This window comes from Xyrauchen texanus, chromosome 2, assembly GCF_025860055.1.
Source record: "Xyrauchen texanus isolate HMW12.3.18 chromosome 2, RBS_HiC_50CHRs, whole genome shotgun sequence".
NCBI classification, from domain to species: Eukaryota; Metazoa; Chordata; class Actinopteri; order Cypriniformes; family Catostomidae; genus Xyrauchen; species Xyrauchen texanus.
In genome coordinates, this window is record NC_068277.1 from 18498594 (window position 1) to 18522014 (window position 23421).

Below are 23421 nucleotides of genomic sequence, written 5' to 3' on the forward strand. Positions count from 1 at the left end.
GTCATTTATTAGAAAATAGACATGCTGAAAGACTGATGGTAAGGAGAGCTGGACTGACTGGTGTAGTGGAAGCCAACACAATGGAAACTAACTTAGAAATATACCCTTCTCAATCTGGCGACTGGGTGTTTAAACATGTTGGACAGAGAAAATGGTCTCTAACGGTTGAGTCTTGGTTGCTCCTAAGCTTCTTCCCCATCCCATCTAAACATATTTTGCCACTGTTGTCTTTGGCCTGTTCACTGTGGTGTTTAAGCCACTATTGTTTGTTAAGCTGTTTTGGAACAATTTGTATTGTCTTGTGGGTAGAGAAGATGCCAATGCACACACAGGCAAAACGTAAGAGGTCCTCTCCTTCATATTTCTACCTACATCCATTTCTATATAACTCATGAATTAGGCACTTAAAGTCAACATGGAACACTCTTTGTAAGAAACATTTATTTCACAATCTGATGTATTTATGAGTGAAGTAGCATATTCAACTAGAAATGTTTTAAGTAATTTAACAATCTGAAATTGATTGAATTGTGAATACTGCCGTTACATAAAAGAATTGAGCCAAAGACGAAGCAAGTTTCTAAATATCAACATATTTAAAAAAGGGTTCTAGACTCACGGTGCACGTTGAGGGTGATAGTGGCATATTTGCCCATCGGCACTGCTAGGTTAGTAGCCACACAGGTGAAGTTCTTCCCTGTATCTGTATCTATTGGTAGAATGGGCAGGTAGCTTCGTGTGGTCACACGTTTCCTGTCTGCGAGCACTTCCTAGAGAACAGAAATTATAGGCTACTATTAATAACATTGTGCTTGAGTAGATGAGGTAATGTTTTTTTTTACCAAGAAATTGAGTAAAAATAGTAAAAATTGGTTTATGTTGTGCAATGTGACTATTTTCTTTTTTGTGTGTGTGTGTGTGTGTGTGTGTGTGTGTGTGTGTGTGTGTGTGTGTGTGTGTGTTTTTCTGTGTACACAATTTTTCACAAGTCTTTCCTGTGGTGATATATTTCCTTTTGAAAATGGAAATTTGGGCAGACATGTCCTTTCTTAAAGGTGCACTCAGTAACTTTGCACATAATTTAAAATCAATAGTTTTCAGTTTCAGATGCAATTAGAGACATTTAGTATTCACAGTCAGCCATGATTCATTTAATCAATGAGTGAAAGTGTCAAATAACAGGATGGTTACTGAGATTAAGCAAGTATTCGGCTGGTCATGTAATTCTAAAATGGCAACCCCTATGTATGGACACACTCCGTTCAGAATAAAACAACGTTTATAAGGTTACTGATATGACTGGATTCTTCATTTTAAAGTGAGTGGTCATGATTTCCTACATATATTGCAAAATTATAATTCATGTCTTCAGGAGTTAAAACTTTTATAATTAGGAAAAAATTACTGAATGCACCTTTAAATAGCCAATTGGCTTTATTTTACACCACAGCCTGACAAAACAATTATTTGCAACTTGCAATTGCTAGTCATTTGCTGGTGGTTTTATCAGGAGGAACGCTCTCATTAGAACTTCTAGAGAGCATTTTATTGAACAAAATCTGCTACAAGATGACTCATCAAGATTTTTTGTCTGTTTTCCAAAGATTATTTGGTCAAATGTTAGGAATACTCTAGCATATAAATTGCCTCAAAGCTAACAGATATCAAATTAAACCACAAAACTTAGATTTGGATTTCATAAAGACCTTGGTTTTAATGTTGTATTCTTTGGTGTGTGTGTGTGTGTGTGTGTGTGTGTGTGTGTGTGTGTGTGTGTGTGTGTGTGTGTGTGTGTGTGTGTGCGTGTGTGTGTGTGTGTGTGTGTGTGTGTGTGTGTGTGTGTGTGTGTGTGAGTGTATTATCACTTTGTGGGGACCAAATGTCCCCATAAGGATAGTAAAACCCGACATTTTTGACCTTGTGGGGACATTTTGTCGGTCCCCATGAGGAAAACAGCTTATAAATCATACTAAATTATGTTTTTTGAAAATGTAAAAATGCAGAATGTTTTCTGTGAGGGTTAGGTTTAGGGGTAGGGTTAGGTTTAGGGGATAGAATATAAAGTTTGTACAGTATAAAAACCATTATGTCTATGGAAAGTCCCCATAAAACATGGAAACACAACATGTGTGTGTGTGTGTGTGTGTGTGTGTGTGTGTGTGTGTGTGTGTGTGTGTGTGTGTGTGTGTGTGTGTGTGTGTGTGTGTGTGTGTGTGTGTGTGTGTGTGTGTGTGTGTGTGACATGAGCTATAGTATTGAAGATAATGTTTTGGTGAATGTGTCTTACCGTGGTGCTGACAGCCCCTTCTATCGGCAACCCGTCTTTCTGCCACTCTATGACAGAGGCGGGTTTGGCTCCACGGGACACACAGCTCATGTTGTAGGGGACTCCTGCTGTGAGGAGGATCTCTGGGGAGCCCTCAATCATCGGGTCATCGGGAGGAACTATAAACACAAACAGACACATGGAGTCAATACAACCATCATTGATCACAAAATATAATTAAATAACCACAATATAATTAAAACCAGAACCTACCTAAACATCTATTCATTCCTTAATATATGAATCCCTTTAATGCTGTCTATACATTTACATTCATTCATTTGGGAGACACTTTTACACATAATAGAAATTAATCAACAATACTAAATAACAAACAAATATACCTAACCATCATAGCTATGCAAAGGCAAACTCAGTAACTACACATTTGCAAAAATTTTTGTTATGAGACAAATATGGTCCCTTAGACTAGTGATTCCCAAACAGGGGTACACATACTCCAGGGGGTACATAAGCTGGTTGCAGAGGGTATGCAAAAATAATTGGATTTTGCTATGTTGACACTTACAAAATGTATGTATGTATGTATGGCTTAAAAGAAAATTAATAAAATTAGGGATGGTTAACAATATCAATTGACCAATTAATCACAATCTTAATTCAATAGATCCCGATTTTGATCTTTTACTTACGTCTGCACACTTACGTCTGCCACTCACTGGACGTTTTTTGGTTTTTTTGGCACCATTCTGAGTAAATTCTAGAGACTGTTGTGCGTGAAAATCCGAGGAGATCAGCAGTTACAGAAATACTCAAACCAGCCTGTCTGGCACCAACAATCATGCCAAGATCTAAATCACATTAGAGATCCCATTTTTTCCCCATTCTGTTGATTGATATGAACATTAACTGAAGCTCATGACCCATATCTGCATGATTTTATGCATTGCACTGCTGCCACATGATTGGCTAATTAGATAATTGTATGAATATGTAGGTGTACAGGTCTTCCTAATAAAGTTCTCAGTAAGTGTATACCTGAAACATAATCATTTGTTATCATTAATAATAAACAATATTAATGATAATGTTCAATTATATAGTCTTTGCTACATATCTTTGGTTTTGTGTCGATGAAGGCATACTTCAGCCTTAATGATGCTGGTGCTTACAGCAAAAAAGGTTGAGATACATTGCCTTAGACTATGATCTGTCCTGTGATGGATTGGATTCTTCCATATCCAATTGGTGCATTACCAAGGGTGTATGTACAACACATTTGGCAGGATAATCCAAAAACTTTGAAGCCATTTTTCTCAGTTTACTCTAGTTACTTAATATTTTAAATAAATAAAAAAAGCCTTTGCAGAGTAGCATGCTGATTTTCTGAAAATAATGCTTAGTAAGAAAATACACACATTAATACACACAACACTCACTAAGGACGGTGAGTTTGGCCCGTCGGGAGCGCAGTGCGGCCTCAGTGGCCTGGCATTCATAGAGAGAGTCATCTGACAGTTCAGCAGCTGAGATCTCCAAATTATACTGGCCAACATCCACCAGCCTTAACACACGATACCTTGGCCAGGCTGGAAAAGATGGTGAATATACATAATATGAACAAACTTAGACACAAAAATGCATAACTAGATTTACATTTTCTGAATAAAATGTGAATGGTGCTTGACTGTGTAACGTCCTGGCCATGATTCTATGGAGTATGACTGGTTGCCAGGGTGTTGCTGTTTAGTTGCTAATGTGCTGTGCGGGTGTTTGGATGTACTGGATGGTTGTTAAGGCATTCCTAGGTTGTTGCCTGTTCAAGGTGGTTGCTTACTGGCCAAGATTAATAGAGCCCACCCTGAAGTCACTATCAGTAGTGGTTTTAATCACCACGCAAACCACACAATTGTGTGGGGCCCTGAGCGTCAGAGGGGCCCCTGTCCCGGTAGGAAAGCTCAGCAAAAAAATGCTTGAATGGTGACATGATGTTCTAGGTACATACGCAAATACGCTGTTGTCAGCACTCTTAGAGCGATTCACGTTAGAAGCTGCCGGGGTCGGGACAGGTCAGTTTTTAAGTAGGGTTCAAGTTTGTTATTTATGGGGGATATATAGGCCATATGAACTTGTTTCGCGCACACGCTCTCACTCACAGATACGTGCAAACAAATGAGTTAGGGGTTGTTCACACCGAATGTGTTTTTGCCTGCGTCTGCTCTGTTTTTCCATTGTTTTACTATGTAAATGCACTGGATGAACCCCCATACATGCTGCACCGCATCTCATTGTTTCTTCAATGTCTCACGTTTTAGACACTGTGTCCAGTTTATTGTTAGTTACGAACGTTGCCTGCGATGCTTACATAAAATACAGCATCAGTAAATACGACAGGAATATATTACTATTGTATACAATAAATCCTCAAAGTAATAATAATACTGTATCATATTATAATTACAAACTGGACAAATAAATAATTGTTGGGTTATAATATTAATAAATAACAACTGAGTTCCAAAATGTTACTGGGTGAAGTAGTAGGTTTTGTAGTAGTAAAACAGTTTTGTAAAAATATATGTAGGTAAATATATATATATATATATATATATATATATATATATATATATATATATATATATATATATATATTTTTAGCACTGTATTGTGGAAAAACTGTAAAACATGCATTCATTATCTTTAACAAGATTTGCATTTCATTAAACATTTTGAATGTTCTTGCTTACAATGGTTTATAGTACAAATTTAAAACTGTGATTTAAAAAGGTTTTATGTAATTTTTTAAGCAAACATTTTCTAAATGCGGCCCCGGCTTGGGCGTATGGTTGGGGCCTCAGAAATCGTAAACCCGCCCCTGGTCTCTATGTTAATCTGGTCTGTAGATATGGCTCGGATCCCTCCTTCAATGTAAGGCAACATACACTCTATTAAGTTTGTGAGATTGCTTAGAAAAGTAATACCACACGTTTACTCAATAAGCACAATGTCACTGGACAATTTACGCGCCGAAGTTAAAAACTAAACATTAGGGTTTTTTAACATTATATTTGATCTACATATGAGCAATAGTAATAGACACTGATGCTTGCCTTAGCAAACAAACACAAATACTGTAGGCATGCAGCTGAAGCACTGACTGTAGAGCCCTGCATTTCAGCCCGAGCCCGACGGGCCCCGACTTATTCACGCCCCTAGGGCCGGGCTTCGGGCCAATTTTCACGTCATAGTTCACATGCGGGCCGGGCCTCGGGCCTTTTTTGGGTTATCCTTCTTTTTATACTTTTAGACATTAATTAAAAAATGTATAAGTAGTTGACGTCGACGATAGAAAAACAAACATAAAAAGCCATTTCATAACCTCATAACTTTCATAATCTTATAATTACACTGACAAATGACTGACATGACAGTCTCACGCATGCACGCACGCACGCACGTCGCACACAAAAGGTTTCCCGTCAGCGGCGTGACCCACGATTCACCTCATGTGCAAATAATGGAGAATATTAAGAGAAAAATCGCAGATGACCGACTTAAAACGGTAAAAAACACCAGAGGAAAGGCAAACTTCTGGGCTGTTTTTCAAATCGTGACAACCTTAAATGACGAGCCAACGATGCTCTGTAAGAGACTGTTCTAACTTTTCGTTTGATTGGACTTTATTTTCGTTTAACTGTTGGAAGGAACTGATGTTTTTCGTTTGACTGGACTTTATTTTCTTTTAACTGTTAAACTATTGGAAAAAAGAATGGCCATATTCTGTGGTGAATTTTTGAGGTAAGATAACCTCGCGAGTTTGTTTTTAATTTATTTAATTTAATTTGTTTAAATTGTTGTAGACTATGCTCATTTCGTTTATGCTGATGTTGCGAAAGCAACCTGAGCCTGCCTCAAAGGTGTTTTACTAACTGTGGTTTAATAAATAAACATTTATTAAACTAACTGTCTGTGTGATATGCTTGAAGTGTTTTATATCTATGGTTTTTATTGTAGCCAAGTAAAGTATTAGCGTTGATTTGAGAGGCTAAATTAATCATGTTTTACTCGCTGTCGGCGCGGCTGTTGCTTGGTCGTCATTTAAAAAAAAAAAATGCTCCAAACATTTGTCTTAACTTAATAAAGAAATGAAAAGAAACATAACTAACAAAACTGACCTATTTTAATGGCTGCAAATAGGGCAGGCTGCCGCTGTGTAAAAAAAATACAAAAATAAATATATAAAAATACGGGCTCGGGTCGGACTCGGGCTGATAATTCTGATGAGCTGTCGGACACGGGTCGGGCTAGGGCCTGAGCGTTTCGGGCCAGGGCCGGGCTCGGGCCTAGATTTGAGGCCCGTGCAGGGCTCTAACTGACTGTGCAGTGACTTTTTCCACCTCTGGGAGGCAATAGAGTCTGTTCTCTGAGGCAGTATGATACAGTACATGCTATGACATGGACATTACCAGCTTTTGCTGCAAGAGAAATGACAAAAATTCTGCTGTAAATTACATCACACATCCCCAACCCCCCACCCCCACCCCTCTCTCTCTCCACAATATTCGGCGATTCAGTTATCAGTATGTGCTGCTCCTGAGTATGTGTGGATGTATTACTGCATGTGCACATTTGTGTGTGTGTGTGTGTGTGTGTGTGTGTGTGTGAGCGTGTATTTATCACTTTGTGGGGACCAAATGTCCCCATAAGGATAGTAAAACCCGAAATTTTTGACCTTGGAAAACAGCTTATAAATCATACTAAATTATGTTTTTTGAAAATGTAAAAATGCAGAAAGTTTTCTTTGAGGGTTAGGTTTAGGGGTAGGGTTAGGTTTAGGGGATAGAATATAAAGTTTGTACAGTATAAAAACCATTATGTCTATGGAAAGTCCCCATAAAACATGGAAACACAACGTGTGTGTGTGTGTGTGTGTGTGTGTGTGTGTGTGTGTGTGTGTGTGTGTGTGTGTGTGTGTGTGTGTGTGTGTGTTTTCACATGCTTTTATATGAAAGCTATGGGGACAAACAACCAGTGAAGCATCACTGTGTAAATACAACTACACTGAATCAAATAGAGAGGGAGACAGAGAGTTGAGAAATATGCTAATTCACATTCTTGTAACTGAATCAAGCATATGTTTATTAGGTCCACATTTATCTATTTAGGTTAAAAATACCACATCCTCACAATACTCACTGTTCTCATGACAGTCAGCAATGAGTGATAAAAGATGAGTAAGCTAGAGGAGCAAAAAGCAAAAGAGCAAAGGGGAGCAGAGGACACAATTTATACAGAAAAACAAACAAACAAGGCAACATGGAAAACAGTGAGACAGATGAAAGATAAAAGAAAGAAAGAAAAAAAGAAAGAAACTCTATACATCACTGACCCTGGAGGTCTTCTCCAATGCCTAAGGCCAGTCCATCCTTGGTCCACTGCACAATGCCCGAATAGTTGAAGACCACGCAGGAAAGGACCACCCTCTGGCCCAAAACCACCGACTGGTCTGCAGGCTCCTGAGAGAACCGTGCTGTCCGCACTGAAAAACAACACAGTTTTCAATTTTGTGTAACATGCTAACAATAATTTAATTGTATATTTTACAATTTTAATATGACATTACCAAATACTCAACAAGATACAACCAACAGTTCAGTTTGATGTAGCTAAGGTTAATATGCAACACTTTATGTATTTTATTTGATTATGCTAAAACAACTGTAAGAGATTATATCACAGGGACATATCAACAAAACACATGCGGAGGATTAAGCCTGCCAGGCTTACATACTTCTTAACGTCTCCTTTTGTGTTCCACAGTAGAAAATCATACAGGTTTCGAGCAACTAAGGATGAGTAAATGATGGCACAAATTTTTATTAGGGGGGACATTTATATTTAGATGGTTAATTTACCCAAAAATGAAAATTCTGTCATCATTTATTCATCCTCATGTTGTTCTAAATACATAAGACATCTTTACTGTAAAGGAATAAAAAAGAGGAATTCTTTCAGAATGTTGACTCCAAGATTCCAAATGTAGAAAAAAAATCTATATTACAGTAAACACCATAAAAGTAATCGTTACAACTTAAATATTCCAAGTCCTCTGAATCTGTATGATGGCTGTGTGATGAACAGATTGAAATGTAATTCATATTCACTGAATATGCACAGGATCTGCACAGGATATCTCATTCACATATCATAATAATAATAATAATAAATCCTTACATTTATATAGCGCTTTCTAGGCACTCAAAGTGCTTTACATAGTATATGGGGAATCTTCTCAACCACCACAAGTGAGCAGCATCCACCTGGATGATGTGACGGCAGCCATAATGCACCAGAACAACCACCACACACTAGCTATTGGTGGAGAGGAGAGTATATGTAGCCAATTCAGGGATGGGGATTATTAGGAGGCCATGATAGATAAGGGCCAATGGGGAGAATTTTGGTCAGGACACCAGGGTTATACCCCTAGTCTTTACGAGAACTACCCTGGGATTTGTAATGATCACAGAGAGTCAGGACCTCAGTTTAACGTCTCATCCGAATATATTTAATATATATGTACAGTTGAAGTCAGAAGTTTACATACACCTTAAGGCGGGCATACACGGTGCAATTTTTGGCTGTCGTCTGAGCTCCTGACCGATTTTTTCCAGTTGGGAGAGATCGTGTGGAAATCGTTGGTGCTCGTGTGGTCGCGGCTCGCATCGTGTGAGAGGAATCACGAGCGGAGCCGAGCGGCTTACGAGCAGCTCATGACCTCCCAATAATCTTTAAAACTGTCTAAAAAATGTTGGCGCTGTTGTCTTGAATTCTTGAGGTGTGTGCAATTGAACGAGCTAATTTGGCGATCTACCTAAAGTTGATCAATCAGTAGAAGGTGTTACAACTCACACGATCAATGAAAACTGAGTGTTCATGAATCTTTTACACATTTGGAGAAAGTGGTCATGTTAAAACTTTTCCCATATTATTCGCAACCACATCACTGGGAGGGATTCTACAGAAATGCCATGCTGTTCTTTGCTCTTCAAACAAATAATTTGCTATACTGGTTGTGCTAGAAACAATTTTTAATCACTCTGACAACGTTTTAATATTTCAGTCATGGTCTATTTTTATTCATCATACTTGCATTCATTTCAGTTCTAGGGTGACATTTAGGGGGGTATAGTATCTATTATAATTGTATATGCACACGATAGTGGATATGTGATAGATTTTTTTAACTGCCCAATTGCGTGTCTAGTGAAACAAAGGAATTCTAGGTTGAAAGTTCTACCAGTCAATCAACCGCAGTGCTAAAACGAGAATATGTATCTTTGCTGTGTGTGGCTTTAAAGCGCATTTACATGGACAAATCCTCAAGAATCTTCTTCAGAATGACTGCTATCAACATGCAAGCAGTGACACAGATGAGAAGGTGTAGCCTACATCTAAAGCTGAAATATATAGGTAGCCTACTCCACAAAAATATCTCAGAATTCTGCACTAAACATCATGTTTGTGCTTAAATTAAATCCAAGTATAACCGACAGAAACGGTGCGCGAATTTTCCGCACTTTATTTTTAATCTTTTAAATTTTGTGCACATTATTATCAAGCAGTAACTGGCAGCAGCAACACACGGACATTATGATTGACGTATGTAGTTATGAAATCATACAAACTCCCTTCGAAAACTGAATCTGTCAAATGTCGGACAGTATTTGTAATAATTATCCATATTTATTTTTTTAAATCTGCAGATGAGTTTTCAGATAATGCAGCCGCTGGCCATGCCAGTCTTCTTTTTTATTTCTAAATCACAAGCTACGAAGAATTAAAGCAATGTCCTCCTCTGGCAAGTGCAAAAATGAATACGATTGCTCCGGAATTCACCAGGTTGTAAAGTCGTGTCGTGTACGATTGCTCCTGTAAAATTACCAGATAAACTGTCTCGTAACATGTGCAGAGGCTTATGACCCCTGGGCGCACATGGTGTCAAAACACGCACTGTGTAAGCCCAGCTTTAGCCAAATGCAGTCAACACATTTCCTGACATTTAATCATAGAAAACATTCCCTGTCTTAGGTCAGTTAGGATCACTACTTTATTTTAAGAATGTGAATTGTCAGAATAATAGTAGAGAGACTGATTTTATTTCTTTCATCACATTCTCAGTAGGTCAGAAGTGTACATACACTTTGTTAGAATTTGGTAGCCAGGGTTGGGGAGTAACGGAATACATGTAACAGGATTACATATTTAAAATACAAAATATAAGTAACTGTATTCCACTACAGTTAAAACTGTAATCATTGGTAATTAGAAAACAGTTACATTCAAAAAGTATTTTGATTACTGAAGAGATTATTTTATACTTTATTGTCATTTTTTTCATTTAATATTTAGTCGTTTCAGATGGAAAACATTTATACATATAAATGATGCGATCAATAGTGCATTTGAACAGCAGTGAAACACTTTCTTATGATGTGTTACATTCATAGGAGCAGACAGAGAATTAAGTTTGAAGAAAGTTTGGAGAAGAAGAAATGGAAATAAACCTTGTGTAAATTATCAGCTTTACGCTAAGCTAAAATGCTATTTCTAGCCATTTTACATGCACATGTTACCAGGCACAATCATATTTTTTTATCAAGAAAATTCACATTGGATCATAATTTATTTATTTTTCTAGTAAGACCTTTGATATTAGGACAAAAATCATATTCTTGAAGATAATTTTTGTATTGTGTTCCTGTAAAATATCTTAACATCCTTAAAACAAGATAAATTTGATTTATCTTGTTTTAGAAACAACACTGCATAAGATATTTAGGTTTTTCAGAGAATGTGTTTTTAACATGAATTTTGTCTTTGGCAGAGTTTTATAGTCAAAACAAGTGAAAAAAATATACCAGTGCTGAAGAAGTAATCCAAAGTATTTAGATTACATTGCTGACCTTGAGTAATCTAAAGTAATATGTTACAAATTACATTTTGCAGCATGTATTCTGTAATCTGTTGTGGAATACATTTCAAAAGTAACCCTTTTATGGTAGCATTGCCTTTAAATCGTTTCACTTGGGTCAAACATTTGGAAAGCCTTCCATAAGCTTCTCACAATAAATTGCTGGAATTTTGGCCCATTCCTCCAGACTGAACTGGTGTAAATGAGTCAGGTTTGTAGGCCTCCTTCCTTGCACATGCTTTTTCAGTTCTGCCCACTAATTTTCTATCAGGCTGAGGTCAGGGCTTTGTGATGGCCACTCCAATACTCCAATAATTCTGATGTCTTGGCTGATTTATTCTTATTTTCCCATGATGTCAAGCAAAGAGGCACTGAGGTTGAAGGTAGGCCTTAAAATACATCCACAGGTACACCTCCAATTGACTCCAATTAGCCTATCAGAAGCTAATGGGCTAATTGCCTAAAGGCTTGAAATAATTTTCTGGAATTTTCCAAGCTGCTTAAGGACACAGTTAACTTAGTGTATGTAAACTCTGACCCACTGGAATTGTGATATAGTCAATTTAAAGTGAAAAACAATTGTTGGAAAAATTACTTGTTTAATGCACAAAGTAGATATCCTAAATGAATTGCCAAAACTATAGTTTGCTAATATGAATTCTGTGGAGTGGCTAAAAAATGAGGTTTATTGACTTCAACCTAATTGTATGTAAACTTCTGACTTAAACTGTATATGCAAATACAACTGAGATTTTAGAGATGTGGAGGAAGGGAATATGATATTGAATCAAATTTTGATCTGTTTTTCACACAGTTATTGTATGGACTCAGAAGTCATGGAATATAGCACAAAAGTCATATGGACTACTTTTATTGTTTTCTTTCTCTTAAGAGTTTGAAATTTCATAGTTCAATCATTGCATGCTTTCATTGCATGGAAAATAGCTTTTTCTTATCCCAGCTCAACATGCAGAGTAAATAAATTAAGCCATTTGTAGGTTGATTCCCCCTAAAAACAGTAAACACTGTGATTTCGGACGCTATGAAAACATTTCTCTTTTTTTTTTTTTGAGCATCCCAATAGCTCGACACAGCAACATTGGCTCAAACAATGCTGTGATTTTGGGGTGGTACAAGATTCAGATTCATATTCTGTTTGTAAATTATGACAGAAGTTTAATTTTTGGGTGAACTGACCCTTTTAGACTTTTATTAGATTGTCAATATTTGTCTGTAAATAAAGTTAATACGATTGATTAAATGTGAACAACAACTGTCACAGTTAATGAAAAAAAAAAACATATTGCCTAAATCCATTGAGCAGTTTCACTATTAGAATCAAAGTTCTGAGAAAGTCAATGTGGTTGTTTGGAAAAAGGAGCTTGTCCCTTGATAATAAATTCCAGACACATTTCTTCAGCCGCAAAACAAAGTATTCACTAGTCACTCTCTTCTCTGACACACAGGACGATATGTGATACTCCAGACAAGCCTGTGTCTCCAGCTTGAAGAAGTGACTAACAATAAAAGCTTTCATTCAAAGGCTGAGTTGTGTATCTTTAATTGTACTGAAATCAAGAATGTTGTAAATTAAGTAAGGGCAACTCATATTTTCCCTGCATTCTTTTTCTCACTGCTCAATGCTTTTCTCTCTTCCTTTCTTTCATTCCTCTGGGAAGCTGTTTGCAGCCTGTTCTTTCTTTCTTTCTCTTTGTTTGTTTGTTTCTTTCTCTCATTCACTTTTTATCCTCACAGGATTCCCTGTTAACACCATCTTCTAAGAAAGTGTTTCTAGTTTAGGGCAAATTTAACAAGAACAGCCATTACTTTAGATCTGTTTTGTCATTTGTGCACAGTTACTTCTAGTTTTCAATTTCTCCTTTTTTTTTATTTTTTAAATCTAATGTTTCCCTCCTCAGCACTGCCTTCTATTTCTGTGGTCTTCCTCTCTGTTTGGAGGGGGTTTGGAGACACACTGTCACAATCCATTCATCACATTAAATATCAGCCCTCTAGCCCTCTCTTGTTCTCTCCCTCCCTCTCTTCTCTCATCCCTCCAGAATTCCTCTGTAGGTCCCCATCTCTCTCAGTTTCTTAACAACTGGCATATGCCAGATCATCCCCCCATGACCCCATCCCTCTCTATCTCACTCCATCTCTCTTTCTGTTCCGTCTCGTGCAATATCTGTGATCACTTTGATTGAATTTAATGAAGTCAAACAAGAGGAAACAATGCACTAATGACCATGGAATATATCATATATTCTGTAGGATAATGCAGTTAATATGTTGCTGAAGCAAGGTGCTCTATTTATCTTTTCAAATCTCTCTTTGTTTCTCTTTGTTCTTATCTGCCATCCTGTTGAGAAGATTAAACACAATAGAATATAAGGCAATTATTATTACAATTATTATAATTATTCTTTATTATTATTAGAGATGCTATAAGGCGAGAATCACTATTACAACTGATCATACTATTCATCATACATACATTTGAGCAAACCCCAAACACTTAAGTATTAAATGTATAATTGTTTATGCTATGGGCATGAATTATACCTAAAATCGAATGATGGTTTGGGGGCGGGTTCCTGGGCTTATGCAACTTCTCTAACTGTTCTGCACGTTTCCAGTGCAAAAAAGGCCATTCCGGGGCCGAAAATCTGGTTCCACACAGGCCCCAAAAGCTTACTGGTCTCTATGCAGGAAACGATTTCGTCAGGGGCGGAGGGCATGAATATGTTTTGTCACATGTAAACTCACCAAACAACAGTAGCTACCATCTGCAGCAAGGAGTACTTCATCACACTATAACAACAATAAAAAACCCCATTAATATCAGACATCAAAAGTGTTAAGGAATTACGGACAAAATGAGCACTTTTCTTGCGAAATGGTCTTCCAAAGATATCCAAGATAGAAAGATCACAAAGAAGAAGAAAAAAAGAGTCTTGGAAATAAAGCAAGAAGTTATGTAAGCTGGAGTTTGGTGTCCTCTGCTAAAGTTATTAGATTTGCCAACTTCGTTAACTTTCCCTACACTCTTCTCATCTTATTTTGTGCATTTTTTTGTTCAGTAAGGGCTATCTTTTGACCACCTATTCACTAAGTTAGGAAGATCGCTGCTATCTGTTATGTGAACTGAGACAATCTCAATCGCGACGTAAATGTAATATTATGTGCAATGGCAAAAATCAAAGGTTTTTACTACACCAATGTTAATAATGATTCCGCTGTTACAGTTTATAGAAATTAGCAAGTTAAGCAACATTAAAAAGTTCATAGAAAATAATGTAATTTTGTTACCTATCATATTGAGTGTACGTATATGTTGTCTCTGGCAATCTTATTGAGCAATGTAATAATGCTGGATTGCTATGGATGGATGTCTTCAAAAACAAGCTGTATGGAGCACCATGTTTGTGGGCAGGTAAGATACAACAACTTAGCCGCATAACCCGTTATACCTGTTATACCACCGTTCAGGTTTCAAGTCAGTGGAAAAGCACGGCCGGTTTACGCTAGACTCCAAATTGACTCAGAGGTGAACAAGCCAGGCAAAGGCTCGGCATGAGAACCATCACAATTTCGGTGCAAAAGGGCTAATAGAAACTTGAATGTGGGCTCTTTAGGCTTGGGCCAGTAAGAAACCACCTAACAACCAGTCAGGAAACACTAGCAACACCCTGAATCAAGCCAGAACATCCTAGCAACTGAAGACAAATGCACCAGCAACCATCCAGATTACCCTAGCAACCACATAGCAATGTGCTAACATCCATTCAGAACAACTTAGCAACTGCATATCAACACCCTGGCAACAACCTATGACCGTTCTTGGGTGAAATCTGATTAAAAGTAATAGACAAAGAGGAAGTAGCATAAAAGTAAAATATTCCATTTTAAATGATTGTAATCAAATTAAAATGTATTTATGTAGAATTCATTTAAAACATGAATTACAGTATGTTCAATAGTCTGTTTAAGTTTTAGTAACATCTGAAGTATGTGCACCCCCTAACAAGTTATTGCAAGGGACAAACGTGTGGTGCAGAGTGGCAATGAACAAGAAGGAAATGTAGACATTATTTTGAATATATTGAGCGGAAAAACAAACTTTTCTGTGAAAAGTGTTTCATTAAGTAACTTAATAGTAATTAGTAATGTGATTACTTATACAATTAAGTATTTATTAATTTGTAGTGGATTACTTTTTAAGCAACATACTCAAAACTGCTCACAACACCCCAGCATCATGGCAGTAACTTTTGCATAAGGCACAATTATCTTCAAAAAATGTGAAAATCTATTTATTGTTGCTGTTGTAACATGATTGGGCAGTATTTGGCCTTCACTAAAATCCATATCTATCCATTAACAGTATTACATCACAGAGACATGGTGCAACCCAGTGTATCAATGGAGTCTACAGTTAGTTATCAACCCTGTGAAGCTGCAGTGCTATTTAATCCATTAATTAATCAATTTTGTGGAAGATTACTTGGTTGCATTCATCCTCAACCTAGAGGGATACATGTATATAATGTATACAGTATGTTCATACAGTGTATTCTTTAAGTGGCATGTTTTCATTTGGGTGTGCTGGTGCAATACTAACCATCTGAAAGTTTATTTTATGTTTGTGTAGAGGAAAGACAAAGCAGGGGCATAATCATTTATGCTATATCTGTCTATATGTTGAACTATTAAATGGCACTGAAAACATGAACCTTTTTCTCTTATATTTCAAAAACAAAAAAAAATCTGAATTGTAATGGATGTCTGGTCTTTGGCACTCTGCCATTCAGAAATAGCTCTGCATTAATGGGTGTAATAGTAAACATAGTACAGCAGGATAAGTACAGTATATACTATTTTAAGCTGAGGAGTAAGTGACATGTTTCGATGTTAAAATACTTTTTCCTATCCCAGCATAGGCTGAGTAAATAAAGTAAGCCAAATGTAGTTGATTCCCCTGAACATGACTCTCTGACGCTATGAAAACATAGCTATTTTTATTTGAGCATCCCAAATAGACTGATACAGCAACATTGGCTCAACCAATACCATGAGTTTGTGGTGGGACAATATTCAGACTGACAGGGTGCATCTCAGTCAGCTCCCTAGTTCAGTAGTCAGGGCACTGATCAGGGAGTCAGCCATTTGTAGGGTGTCTCAATCGCAAAATCGTTGCAGTGCACTGAAACATTTGCACCCTAAAACAAATCCCACAATGAACCGTAAAAACCAGGGAGCATCGTTGCTCAATATGTTCCCTTTCCAGAAACGTCATCATGTCTTCTGAAGTCTCTCAAGTCATTAGAAGATGAGCAGAAGTACAAATATACATTGTCAAAGCCTTATTTTCTCTTTAAAAGAGATTTGAAATGCTACAAACAACATAATAATACATGTTAGAGTTATTAAAAGTAGGTTTAAAATACACTCCTTTGTATTTTTATTTCTTTATTTAATGTAATTTATCCTTCATAATAACACTGTATGTTTGAATATCTTCAATGAAAATGAATGATAATGTCATTTAAACAGCGACGGTGCTGATTAGTAACAGCTGCGCTTGAATGAGCGAGCTCGTTATCGTGTCGCAAGTAAATGAGTCATAAGTGTCCCAATGTTCAGTCGATTAACAACTTTGCCAGTGCCCGAATTCATGTTCACGATTTACTGATATATGACATATTGAGTTAGGAACTGATTGAGATTCATCCGGCGTTCCAGTTTCCAGGTGTAATGTCCACAGAGTGGCACAAAAAGCAAGTTTTATTTTTAGTTGTAAATGATGTAATAAAGACAACAGGAATATTTTATTAACTCTGCACCCTTACCCAAACCCCAACCCTAAGCCAAGCATCAGTGAAGTAATAATTTTGTTTAAGAGAAAAAATGCATCCTCAGAATCATGCTCATTATTGTTTATGCGAGCGTGATTACTTTCTGGTTTCCATAGGACCAGAACCCACGTTTCGGAGGTCTGAAAGGGAATGCCGCTTGTCAGTATTTTGTTGTAATGGGGTCAATTTGAGGTTACATGAACATCAGCATCAGCATGTCAATTTTCTGAGTGATCATGTTGGAAACACATTTCAGGCTTAACGACTGTTTGATCTGCTCTAAAATATTTAATTGGCTAGAATTGCTCCTTGTGTAAAATTATTTTTAAAAATCCTTTTCTAGTAATAATTCCTATCTAATATCTCACTAACAACTATGAAAAATAATACATCAGTCAAAATTTAAATTGTGTAAAAGTGAAGTAGCCTAATTTGAAGATGAAATTCTTGTTTGTCTCTGTATTATATACTGTATGGGCTTATTATTTGTGACTACAAATAAGGGAAACAAAAAAGGATAATAACTAATAATAAAGAGAAGGAGAAATAAAAAGAGGCAGAGAGAGAGAGCAAGAGAGAGAAAAAGAGGCAAGGGAGATGAAGACAGAGACACAAATACAGAGATGGAGAGGGGCATGGCTGGAGAGGGGGTAAAAGACAGCTAATGAGCAAGGACCTGAAAGAGAGAGAGAGAGAGAGAGAGAGAGAGAGAGGAGAGAGAGAGAGAGAGAGAGAGATACTATAGTTTTTATTATGTGGGTTATGCTGCAGTGACAAATTTAGAGTGTCCTGATTTTCTTGAGTCACTGATCCCTGGGTACCAGCAGTAGTCCGTGCCACAGTGCCAACGTCCTGACCGCACAAAGACGTGGTCACACACATGCTCTGACCACAATTACACACCACACTCATGTTAAGAGCACAACACTTGACCATGAAGTCAGAACAGCCCCTCATCAAGTGATCACCAGATTGCAAACCCGGTATACCAAAAACTCACTTCTGTCAACAGACATAAATCCTAGAGACTATAAATTCTCACTTCAGGACTAATTGGATTCAATGAGATGTTGTATATATTATACATGTAACATATTTAACACATTTAATATAATCCCCTTTATAAATAATAATACAAATGGATAAGCCCCACCTATTTCCTAATAACCAGGGAGAACACTGAGGATTATACACTAAGGAAGGTCTTATTAAAGAAATTAAGATATCACAGTGACAAGTCTGAGCATTATATAAGTGAGAATTACACCCTGAAGCTAAAAGACTATTAATTACAGTGTAATTTGTTTGTTAATAAGTGTGGCATTCCACTTATTGAGGCAGAATGGCACTATACATACAAAAGTCCAGAACTATACACTATAAAAATGGTTTTTTTTAGGCATCAAGTTAACATCTAAAATAAGTCCAATATATAATTTAAAATGACTGCATCAACTTTGCTGCATTAGGTTACACCAGTGTCAGAAATTAAATTTTACATTAAAGTGCCATATTTTCCCCCTGGATTTGACTGTCATGGGTATTTTTTACCTTTATGGAGCCTTTTTTTTCTAACCTTCTAAAACAAAGTGTGTCTTATTCATTTGTGTCAAATACTTAATTTAATAAGATTGAATAAGATAGAAAATGTATTACATCTTAACCATAAAGGGGAATTTTTTGCCCTCACATTTTGAACTTTGGGGCATTTATTCAGTTTTTTAGGTGTTTTCTCCCCCAGTTACACCAGCTAAATCTATTTAGTCAGATCAGGTAAACATTAAAGGAATATTCCATGTTCAATACAAGTTAAGCTCAAGCAATTGTGGCATAATATTGATTCCACAAAAATGTATTTTGAATTGCCCCTCCTGGGTCTGGTTTCCACTTACAATGGAAGTGAATGGGCCCAATCTGTTAACATTAAAATACACAAGATGTAAACAATATGCATGTTATCATGATTTTAGTGTAATAAAATACTTACTAACCTTTTCTGTGTAAAGTTATAGCCAATTTTACAACGTTGTTGCCATGACAACATAATACCATAAACCCTAAAACCCTAAAATGACTGTAAAATGACCATTAAAACAACTTTACAGCTCAAATAATACATTATGGTTTTTTTTCTCTCCTTTTCTCCCCAATTTCCAATGTGTTCTAATACACTCGCAAGTCACGGTGGCATAGTGACTTGCCTCAAAGTTGGGGGGCCTCCAGGAACAGGGTTGGGAACCACTACTTTAAGGTGCACAAATTAAGGTGCACAAATGCACATTTTTACTTTTTACAATTAAAGATTTCTTTGGACCTAGAAACAGTATTTTTAAAGGTCTAGTTTACCCAGAAATGAAAATGTTGTATTATTTTACACACCCTTATGCTGTTTAAAACCCATATGACTTCTGTGGAACACAAAATGAGATGTGAGGCAGAATGTTATAGACATTAGTCACCATTCACATCCACTGCATCCTTTTTTTTTTCTCCATACGATGAAAGTGTGTGGACTGAGGTTGTAAAGATTTTAACATTCTACCTAACATATCCTTTTGTGTTCCACACAAGAGAGAAAGTCATACGGGTTTGAACGACACGAGGGTGAGTAAATGATGAAACACTTTTAATTTGGGCTGAACTTTCCCATATTCATATTGATTCATTTTCGTTTGCTTATAAGTACTGTTAACCTGAACTAGTACTGTTCAAATGAGAATCCATGAACAAAAGCTGCCCTTGATGTCTTCCATAGTAGATTTAAATCAGAACAGAAGCTTCTAGGTGAAGTGCTACAGATGACACACTTGTGTGACTTCATGCGCTAGCCACTCTCAGACAACAAAGGAGTGTGCCTGGACAAGGAATACGTCACCTGCTGTGAACAAGATGCCTGAGCTGGAGCAAAAACAAATAACAACTGACTTTGCATACACAATTCACACCTACTAAAAGAACAGACAAGCAGTTTCATTCATTCAAATCGAAAATGATTTTATTGGATGTTGATTTGAGATGATTTGAGCTCATTAAGCCTTCCTACGCTCACTGTCATTGATGTACAGCATCATATAAATTACTGTATAAACCCGTCATATCATTCTGTCCTTTTCAATGTAACCTTTAACGTAATCCCTATCTCCATCCCTTCTTTTATTATATTTTGCTCTCTGGCTCTCCACCAATCGGCCACATTCACTAGCTCATAATGTTGCATCACCATAGCAACAGCTGACGTATGCAAAATATTTACCCCAAAAGTTTTTTTTGTGTGTTAGCTCAGTGTGTGTTTATAGGTGTGTATAAATGTTGTTTGCCTACATGTTCATGTGGGCATGTGTGAAGGGGGCTTACAGTACCTCCTTTAATACTATGGATTAACCATGTTTTGTTATTACACATTAATATGCACCTTATTACATAATAATAATAATTAGTTAATAACTGTAATGCAGGAATAACTGCATTGAAAAATGGTGAAGAAATAGGTAGATGTTTGCATGCTCAATACAAGCACTACAAATACCCATGCTTAGTTACAAACAGGTCTGTCTATCTTTCTCTTTGTCAACATTTCCTCATGCTGTCTTGTATTTGTCTACAGCTTTCCCTCTATCATCTTCCCTCTTTCCTTCTATGAATTTGCCCTTCATTCATGACACAGATCGAGAGCCATCCCTTTCCCCAAGTCTGTTTTAATATCTCCTCTTTTTCTTCCCTTTCTTCACACCTCTTTTATTTCATCCTCCTCTCTCCCTCCATCCCTCTTTCCTCTCCTTCTCGCTCTTTGTCCCTCTATCTGTGCAGCCTGCCGTTGCTATAGAAACCGATCTATTTGAAATAGGAGGGAAGGAAAATTATTTCTTCCCCCATTTCACTCCTGCTCAGTCACTGCACTCATGTGTTTCTTGCCGGTTTCATCTTCTGCAGGATTTACATAGTTGATTTGGCCATTTTTTATTTATGTAAACCACTGTTGCCATGGCTGCTGTGAGAACATTGACATAATATTACATACAGTGGCCATGGCAACCTCAAGGGTCATCAGCAGAGTGCTATGCTAATCCTTGGATGGACTGTCCACTTCAAATGGGCCAAGGCAGGAAGTATTAGCTAATACCTCACAGACGTCCCCTCTCACTGCACTATATATTTGGCTTTCTAAAGAAATATCAAGAGGCTGGGAATGCCAGATGTGCTCCGAATGTCTGTTCATGCAAATGTTTTTTGAAAATAAGAAACATGCACAATCTGACATTAAACTTGTTCCCAGATGACAGTTTCATCGTATGCCATGTATTTTATGCATTTGATGCAAAAAATGGAAAACATTCTTTGTGAATGGAAAGAAACTGCTTGACTGTGGCATCCTCCATACAGTAAAAAACATCCTAAGATGAGCAACACTGATGAGTAAGTTCCTTGAATGTGAGTAACTAGTCAAGAGTCACAAATGTCTGATTTGTTTGCATGTTCTTAATGTATGTCGCACTAGCTTAAATTCGATTAGAAACAACACATTTAACTTCTGTCATCTGATTGCATTTCAGGGCGAAAAAGGATTTTCAACAAGAAAAAATTTAAGGTGGGATGTTACTTTATACATCGGGAACTGACTGAATTGGTTGAAAAATAAGAGGACTTGGCAATGTCAGCAGAAAGGAAAGTTGTTTCAGATGCAGAGCAAGTTATTACATTTTGATAAAAGGTTATGAAGACAACACAATTTACTTCCATTATCTGATGTATTTTTGAGTGAAACAGGATATTCAATGAGAAAAAAATGTAAGGTGGGATGTTATTTTATCCACTGGAAATTGACTGGATTTGGTGACATCAGCAAAAGAGGATTGTTGTTTCAGAGGCAGAGCAAGTTTACGGTTTGATAAAAGATTATAAAGACAACATTTTAATTGTGTAATCAGATGCATTTCAGAGTGAAACAGAATATTAAACTACAAGAAAATTAAGTAATGATGTGATTTTATCCATTGGGATTTGACTGTATTTGATTGAAATTGAGGGTTTGTCAACGTCAGCAGAAAAGGAAAGTGGTTTCAGAGGCAGAGCAAGTTTAAGTTTTGGTAAAAGATTATCTAGACAACACATTTTTGGAGTAAAACAGGATATGGAGAAAAAAACAATAAGGCAGACAATATTATATCCATTGGGATTGACTGGATCGATTGAAAAGTAAGAAGTCTTGGTGACGTCACCAAAAAAGAAATGTTGTTTCAGATGCAAATCAAGTTTTTACATTTTGTTTAAAGATTATGAAGACATAATCTTTAATTAAAAGATTATTTGTAATAATGAATCATCCACAATTAGACCAGGAATGTGCATTAAGAAAGTTGACAAGAATGTGGTGTTTAAAAAAAAAAACTTGAAAATGAATCTTAGTATTGTGCCAGCGCCTGAACAGCAAGATTTTCAGTTCTACAGTTTGCTACGCAAACTAACTGAGTGACTGGTTATAATCCTGTTATTACAGAATGCCTCGCTGTCTCCCCAACTGTGAATTGTTTTTAATGCAGGGCGGCTGATTGGCTAATTCAGCCAATCGGCCCTCTCCTATTCTAAAACTTCAGAGAACGAGAAATTACATCACCATCGTCATCAGCTACATTCCATTGCAGTGGGGGAGGGGAAGTGGAGGGAGGGGTGTCTGAAAAACTCCCCACAAACACACACACACATAAACATAAACACACACATACATACACACACAACGGTGGAGAATCTCATCAGCTTCTACAGTACAGAGTGCCTCTTCATCATGTGCTCTCTTTTAATTCATGTGTTTCTCCATCTCTCTTGCTCTCTTTCGGTCTCTCTCTCTTTCTTTTTTCCTCTGTCCCGGTTTCCCTCTCCCATTCCGTGACCCCTCCCCCTCTCCTCTGACTACAGGAATGTAAGAAACACATCTGGAACTTATTAGAGAGAGGAAAGGGGGAAAACGAACTGGGGGATGGAAAGAGGGAGAAGGGAAAAATGAGAGGACTGAGGGAGTGAGGAATGACAAAAGAATGAGAAGCAGAGCAAGAGCCAGAACAAGGGCCCACTCGACAAACCCATTTCTGGAAAGAGAGAGATGTGCAGGGGCAAACACAAATTTAAACGAGACAGAAAGTTAAGGTGAATGCTGACAAAACACAATGTGAATGAACGTAAGACTGTTCATCTGAAGGGAAATGAGGCATGTTAAAAAAAATCATTTCAATGCGAGGGGATGTGGGAGCCCCTACTAGAGGGGAGGGGGGTTAAAAGATTCTCGCTTAAGCCGGGCCTTTGAACTTTTTTGC

General features: G+C 37.1%; 1 protein-coding gene across 1 annotated transcript in view; it reads right to left on the reverse strand.

The window, feature by feature from the left end:
- The window catches only part of kirrel1a (kirre like nephrin family adhesion molecule 1a), a 46174-nt gene that overhangs the window by 17603 nt on the left and 5150 nt on the right, over positions 1-23421 (reverse strand). Inside the window, exons 2-5 of the mRNA XM_052141702.1 lie at positions 7677-7826; positions 3727-3876; positions 2288-2445; positions 620-770 (exon numbers count right to left, since the gene is read on the reverse strand). Of these exons, the coding sequence (XP_051997662.1) occupies positions 620-770; positions 2288-2445; positions 3727-3876; positions 7677-7826 (609 nt within the window). The remainder of the gene's footprint in view (positions 1-619; positions 771-2287; positions 2446-3726; positions 3877-7676; positions 7827-23421) is intronic.